The 7,789-nt window shown below is 43.5% G+C and overlaps 1 protein-coding gene across 1 annotated transcript in view; it reads right to left on the bottom strand.

Annotated features, from left to right (window-relative positions):
• Positions 1 to 2,079: 2,079 nt before the first annotated feature.
• LOC135531951 (voltage-dependent calcium channel subunit alpha-2/delta-1-like) overlaps positions 2,080 to 7,789 on the bottom strand; it is a gene marked incomplete at its 3' end in the record, with an annotated part of 58,453 nt that continues 52,743 nt past the window's right edge. The window contains exons 9-13 of the mRNA XM_064959640.1: positions 4,179 to 4,337; positions 3,397 to 3,507; positions 2,736 to 2,814; positions 2,408 to 2,457; positions 2,080 to 2,169 (exon numbers count right to left, since the gene is read on the bottom strand). Coding sequence (XP_064815712.1) covers positions 2,080 to 2,169; positions 2,408 to 2,457; positions 2,736 to 2,814; positions 3,397 to 3,507; positions 4,179 to 4,337 — 489 coding nt within the window. The remainder of the gene's footprint in view (positions 2,170 to 2,407; positions 2,458 to 2,735; positions 2,815 to 3,396; positions 3,508 to 4,178; positions 4,338 to 7,789) is intronic.

Here is a 7,789-nt window from a genome sequence, read left to right as displayed (position 1 = left end):
TTGCTATATTTCCTGTATAGATAGGCTGTCTGAACAGTGGCAGCCTGTATTGCTATATTTCCTGTATAGATAGGCGGTCTGAACAGTGACAGCCTGTATTGCTATATTTCCTGTATAGATAGGCGGTCTGAACAGTGACAGCCTGTATTGCTATATTTCCTGTATAGATATGCTGTCTGAACAGTGGCAGCCTGTATTGCTATATTTCCTGTATAGATAGGCTGTCTGAACAGTGACAGCCTGTATTGCTATATTTCCTGTATAGATAGGCTGTCTGAACAGTGGCAGCCTGTATTGCTATATTTCCTGTATAGATAGGCTGTCTGAACAGTGACAGCCTGTATTGCTATATTTCCTGTATAGATAGGCTGTCTGAACAGTGGCAGCCTGTATTGCTATATTTCCTGTATAGCTAGGCTGTCTGAACAGTGGGAGCCTGTATTGCTATATTTCCTGTATAGATAGGCTGTCTGAACAGTGACAGCCTGTATTGCTATATTTCCTGTATAGATAGGCGGTCTGAACAGTGACAGCCTGTATTGCTATATTTCCTGTATAGATAGGCTGTCTGAACAGTGACAGCCTGTATTGCTATATTTCCTGTATAGATAGGCTGTCTGAACAGTGACAGCCTGTATTGCTATATTTCCTGTATAGATAGGCTGTCTGAACAGTGACAGCCTGTATTGCTATATTTCCTGTATAGATAGGCTGTCTGAACAGTGACAGCCTGTATTGCTATATTTCCTGTATAGATAGGCTGTCTGAACAGTGACAGCCTGTATTGCTATATTTCCTGTATAGATAGGCTGTCTGAACAGTGACAGCCTGTATTGCTATATTTCCTGTATAGATAGGCTGTCTGAACAGTGACAGCCTGTATTGCTATATTTCCTGTATAGATAGGCTGTCTGAACAGTGGGAGCCTGTATTGCTATATTTCCTGTATAGATAGGCTGTCTGAACAGTGACAGCCTGTATTGCTATATTTCCTGTATAGATAGGCTGTCTGAACAGTGGCAGCCTGTATTGCTATATTTCCTGTATAGATAGGCTGTCTGAACAGTGACAGCCTGTATTGCTATATTTCCTGTATAGATAGGCTGTCTGAACAGTGACAGCCTGTATTGCTATATTTCCTGTATAGATAGGCGGTCTGAACAGTGAAAGCCTGTATTGCTATATTTCCTGTTTAGCTAGGCTGTCTGAACAGTGACAGCCTGTATTGCTATATTTCCTGTATAGATAGGCTGTCTGAACAGTGGCAGCCTGTATTGCTATATTTCCTGTATAGATAGGCTGTCTGAACAGTGACAGCCTGTATTGCTATATTTCCTGTATAGATAGGCTGTTTGAACAGTGACAGCCTGTATTGCTATATTTCCTGTATAGATAGGCTGTCTGAACAGTGACAGCCTGTATTGCTATATTTCCTGTATAGATAGGCTGTCTGAACAGTGACAGCCTGTATTGCTATATTTCCTGTATAGATAGGCTGTCTGAACAGTGACAGCCTGTATTGCTATATTTCCTGTATAGATAGGCTGTCTGAACAGTGACAGCCTGTATTGCTATATTTCGTGTATAGATAGGCTGTCTGAACAGTGACAGCCTGTATTGCTATATTTCCTGTATAGATAGGCTGTCTGAACAGTGACAGCCTGTATTGCTATATTTCCTGTATAGATAGGCTGTCTGAACAGTGCCAGGACTAGCCTGAAAGTCTGAGGGAATTGAATTTGAGTTGGAATTTGTGGAATTGTTGGGGACAATATTGAATTAGGGAATTGAATTATTGGAATTTGGAATCGAAAGGAATTCAATTATCTCTGAATTGAAAGACTGACCTGCATTTTGAATTTAATTCAATGGAATTTAGAGGGAGAGAGAATTGAACAAGAATTGCATTTGTGGAATTGACTCCAACCCTGAAGTGTAAACACTTCACCCATCTTCACTGTAACCATCCAGAATACAACTTCACACTATTTCTGATACTGTGCTGTAACTATATTCACCCCACTGCTGTTGGTTCATATTTGATCCCCGTTCAATATTGTATCAGTTGGTGTAACATACCAGCGCGTCCTGGTAAACGTTGGTCCATTGAACCTGCTTGGCCTTGTTGTTTGCTTTGACCATGGGCCTTCCCAGTACATCCAGATACTCCTGTTGTGTGTGAGAGAGGAATCAGACCAAACCAATGAAACAATGAATAGCATGACTATATAGAGAGGTGTACCATATGACCACAAGAGGGCATAAGACACAAACTCGAAAGAACTGTAGAAACGCTGTATTGCATTATTACAACGTGCCAGATTTACTGAACATTTGCACCAAAGCAAGGTTTGCCTCTTATAGTTGAGTTGAGACTTGTTTTAAGATCTATTTGATGACTGTTTACCTGAGTGTTGATCCTGATAGCACCGATGGAGGGGATTTCATAATAGTACCCTGGAACACAAGTATTTCACCTTTACACGTCATACCTTACAATATAACATACCAGGACACAGTATGGCAGACTTTGGCTCTGATTGAATTCCATGACAATGCATCCTTGTTCTCTTCCTGGAAGTAGTCACTTATCTGACATGTTCTGGTCCTACTGTAAAAGCATTAGGGTGGACACATTGCTTTCCCTCATCTAATCATATCAGATAGGTAGGAAGGAGGTAGTATTCAGGCAGGGCCGTGACGTATGTGTGTTTGCGCGCGCGTGTGTTCTGTACCTTTGTTGGTGCAGGCCATCCACTGGATTGGTCCTTTGTCATAGTTGTGTTGGCCCACTGAGAACGTGAATATCCGCACCTAAAGGGTCAACATAGGGTCAAGGGTCATAAATAGATGTAACGTGTCTGTTTCTGTGTAAAGTATGTTTCAGTGTATGCATATGACTTGTATATCTCTACAGTATGTTGGTGTGTATTATCTAGCAAGAGATGGGAACACTAGTCCACCCGTTGCCCTGGGATTTCTACACTCTGCTTACCAAACACATTTACACAGTATACGGCCGATTATGAACAAATATACACACCTCAGGAGGCTGGTGAAGGGAGGATGGCTCATAATAATGACTGGAATGGAGTGACTGTAATGGTATCAGACACTAGTTAAATATGTATTTGATGTGTTCGAATACCATTCCATGGATTCTGCTCCAGCCATTACCATGAGTCCGTCCTCCCCAATTAAGGTGCAACCAGCCCCCTGTGATACACACATCTGTATCATTGAGTAATTGAAGCGCTTTGATTTATGTACAGAATGCATCCTGCAGCAGCTCCTCTGATGGAGATCTTCCCCAGGATCATGTAAACCCACAGAACCTCCTCTTCCTGAGGGTTCCTTATGTCTGTGTGTAGGAGACGTCTCTATCTCTCAATCAACCTTTTTGTCAGCGTTATACTTCTGGAAGATCTCCTGGGCCCTCTCCTCTCCTCCGTCAGTGAACAGCATGATGATCTTGTTACACAACGCCCTGCCCTGGGTCACGTTCAACTAGAGAGACAGAGAGGGGAATGACGGAGGGGGGATAGAAAGAGTGGGGAGAGGAGGGGGGGGAGTGGGGACACAGAGAGAGAAGTGGGTTTACAGAGAGAGAAAGAGAGAGAGGGGGAGTGGGGACACAGCACAGAGAGAGAACGAGAGAGACTGCCTGAATTTGTCCAATAACAAACGTTTTGCTACGGTGTGCCCAAATGAATTACGACCCAAGTGATTGAAACAAATAGAAGAGTGAAATGTCTAAAATCACCAGCAGATGGCGATACGTGACAACAATAACAGGTGGTCTCCTCTGGGGCAATTACTAGTACCATAGCTTGTGTTTCCATTTTCATTCTCATCATTTAAGCTAATCTAATGTCTCAATTTCATCGAGTTACATCAACCACGTGGGCTAATGAAAAACAGGGAAAACACAGGGGACACAAAGTCTGAAGAGTTGGAATGGTAAAATACAAGGGATATGTTTAATGTTTTGTTGACACACTGACCATGCCTCTCTCCCTGCCTCTTCTTTTCCTCTCGCTCAACCTCAACCTCTTGAACGCACTCACACACGCCACACCACAGTCCCTCCTAACTGACACTCAACCTCCTGCACACACACATGTACGTGCATACATTCAAACACATCAAACTATAGCACACACACTCTCATCCCCTACCGATGAGAGCTGCTCGAAGGCCAACTCGAAGCCGCCTTTATAGTTGGTGATGCCCTTGGCTGAGATGTTCCGCACAGCATCCTTCAGGAACCTCTTGTTCCTCACGTTGGCCTGTACCAGGTTCTGAAAGCACGCTGCCTTCATCGCCTTATCATTGAACTGTACAGATAGATAGACAGAGGGAGGGGGGAGAGATGATTAGCTGAATTATCATTGAACTGTACCAGACAGATAGACAGAGGGAGGGGGGAGAGATGAGTTGTTGAATATCATTGAACTGTACCAGACAGATAGACAGAGGGAGGGGGAGAGATGAGTTGTTGAATTATCATTGAACTGTACCAGACAGATAGACAGAGAGAGGGGGAGGGAGATGATTGTTGAATTATCATTGAACTGTACCAGACAGATAGACAGAGGAGGGGGAGAGATGAGTTGTTGAATTATCATTGAACTGTACCAGACAGATAGACAGAGGGAGGGGGAGGGGAGATGAGTTGTTGAATTATCATTGAACTGTACCAGACAGATAGACAGAGGGGGGGGAGAGATGAGTTGTTGAATATCATTGAACTGTACCAGACAGATAGACAGAGAGAGGGGGAGAGATGAGTTGTTGAATATCATTGAACTGTACCAGACAGATAGACAGAGAGAGGGGGAGAGATGAGTTGTTGAATTATCATTGAACTGTACCAGACAGATAGACAGAGGGAGGGGGGAGAGATGAGTTGTTGAATTATCATTGAACTGTACCAGACAGATAGACAGAGAGAGGGGGAGAGATGAGTTGTTGAATATCATTGAACTGTAACAGATAGATAGACAGAGGGAGGGGGAGAGATGAGTTGTTGAATTATCATTGAACTGTACCAGACAGATAGACAGAGAGAGGGGGAGAGATGAGTTGTTGAATTATCATTGAACTGTACCAGACAGACAGACAGAGGGGGGAGAGATGAGTTGTTGAATTATCATTGAACTGTACCAGACAGATAGACAGAGGGAGGGGGGGAGATGAGTTGTTGAATATCATTGAACTGTACCAGACAGATAGACAGAGGGAGGGGGTGAGATGAGTTGTTGAATTATCATTGAACTGTACCAGACAGATAGACAGAGGGAGGGGGGAGATGAGTTGTTGAATTATCATTGAACTGTACCAGACAGATAGACAGAGGGAGGGGGGAGGTGGGAGATGAGTTGTTGAATTATCATTGAACTGTACCAGACAGATAGACAGAGGGAGGGGGAGAGATGAGTTGTTGAATTATCATTGAACTGTACCAGACAGATAGACAGAGAGAGGGGGAGAGATGAGTTGTTGAATATCATTGAAATGTACCAGACAGATAGACAGAGGGAGGGGGGAGGTGGGAGATGAGTTGTTGAATTATCATTGAACTGTACCAGACAGATAGACAGAGGGAGGGGGGGATGAGTTGTTGAATTATCATTGAACTGTACCAGACAGATAGACAGAGGGAGGGGGAGGGGGGAGATGAGTTGTTGAATTATCATTGAACTGTACCAGACAGATAGACAGAGAGAGGGGGAGAGATGAGTTGTTGAATTATCATTGAACTGTACCAGACAGATAGACAGAGGGAGGGGGAGAGATGAGTTGTTGAATTATCATTGAACTGTACCAGACAGATAGACAGAGAGAGGGGGAGAGATGAGTTGTTGAATATCATTGAACTGTACCAGACAGATAGACAGAGGGAGGGGGAGATGAGTTGTTGAATTATCATTGAACTGTACAGACAGATAGACAGAGGGAGGGGGGGGGATGAGTTGTTGAATATCATTGAAATGTACCAGACAGATAGACAGAGGGAGGGGGAGAGATGATTAGCTGAATTATCATTGAACTGTACCAGACAGATAGACAGAGGGAGGGGGAGATGAGTTGTTGAATATCATTGAACTGTACCAGACAGATAGACAGAGGGAGGGGGAGAGATGAGTTGTTGAATTATCATTGAAATGTACCAGACAGATAGACAGAGGGAGGGGGTGGAGAGATGATTAGCTGAATTATCATTCAACTGTACCAGACAGATAGACAGAGGGAGGGGGAGATGAGTTGTTGAATATCATTGAACTGTACCAGACAGATAGACAGAGGGAGGGGGTGGAGAGATGAGTTGTTGAATTATCATTGAACTGTACCAGACAGATAGACAGAGGGAGGGGGGGAGAGATGAGTTGTTGAATTATCATTGAACTGTACCAGACAGATAGACAGAGGGAGGGGGGGATGAGTTGTTGAATTATCATTGAACTGTACAGACAGATAGACAGAGGGAGGGGGGGGGATGAGTTGTTGAATATCATTGAAATGTACCAGACAGATAGACAGAGGGAGGGGGGTGGAGAGATGATTAGCTGAATTATCATTGAACTGTACCAGACAGATAAACAGAGGGAGGGGGAGATGAGTTGTTGAATATCATTGAACTGTACCAGACAGATAGACAGAGGGAGGGGGAGATGAGTTGTTGAATTATCATTGAACTGTAACCAGACAGATAGACAGAGGGAGGGGGAGAGATGATTAGCTGAATTATCATTCAACTGTACCAGACAGATAGACAGAGGGAGGGGGAGAGATGAGTTGTTGAATATCATTGAACTGTACCAGACAGATAGACAGAGGGAGGGGGTGGAGAGATGAGTTGTTGAATTATCATTGAACTGTACAGACAGATAGACAGAGGGAGGGGGGGGGGTGAGTTGTTGAATTATCATTGAATTGTACCAGACAGATAGACAGAGGGAGGGGGGGTGAGTTGTTGAATTATCATTGAATTGTACCAGACAGATAGACAGAGAGAGGGGGGGGATGAGTTGTTGAATTATCATTGAACTGAATGAGAGACAGAAAGAGAAATAGAAAAGTCACCCACTGAGACAGAGGATGAGCCATACATATACGTTCCTACACACCCACACACACGACAGGGAATAAGGCTCTGTGTTTTAAGGCATTGATGTCTGGTACAGGCTGTGGTTAGAAATACTAATATTAGTCATTTCAAATGGGAAGTGATATCATTCTGTCCACATTTACATACACAAGAAAAGTTGACTGCTACAGACACTCCAGTTACAGAGATCACTGCTACAGACACTCCAGTTACAGAGATCACTGCTACACGCACTCCAGTTACAGATATAACTGCTACAGACACTCCAGTTACAGATATAACTGCTACAGACACTCCAGTTACAGATAGAACTGCTACAGACACTCCAGTTACAGAGATCACTGCTACAGACACTCCAGTTACAGATATAACTGCTACAGACACTCCAGTTACAGATATAACTGCTACAGACACTCCAGTTACAGAGATCACTGCTACAGACACTCCAGTTACAGATATAACTGCTACAGACACTCCAGTTACAGATATAACTGCTACAGACACTCCAGTTACAGAGATCACTGCTACAGACACTCCAGTTACAGAGATCACTACTACAGACACTCCAGTTACAGATATAACTGCTACAGACACTCCAGTTACAGATATAACTGCTACAGACACTCCAGTTACAGAGATCACTGCTACAGACACTCCAGTTACAGATATAACTGCTAC

The sequence above is a fragment of the Oncorhynchus masou genome, unplaced genomic scaffold (genome assembly GCF_036934945.1).
Source record: "Oncorhynchus masou masou isolate Uvic2021 unplaced genomic scaffold, UVic_Omas_1.1 unplaced_scaffold_1679, whole genome shotgun sequence".
NCBI classification, from domain to species: domain Eukaryota; kingdom Metazoa; phylum Chordata; class Actinopteri; order Salmoniformes; family Salmonidae; genus Oncorhynchus; species Oncorhynchus masou.
The sequence above is the reverse complement of the archived record's forward strand: the minus strand, read 5'-3'. Positions and strand labels throughout refer to the sequence as shown.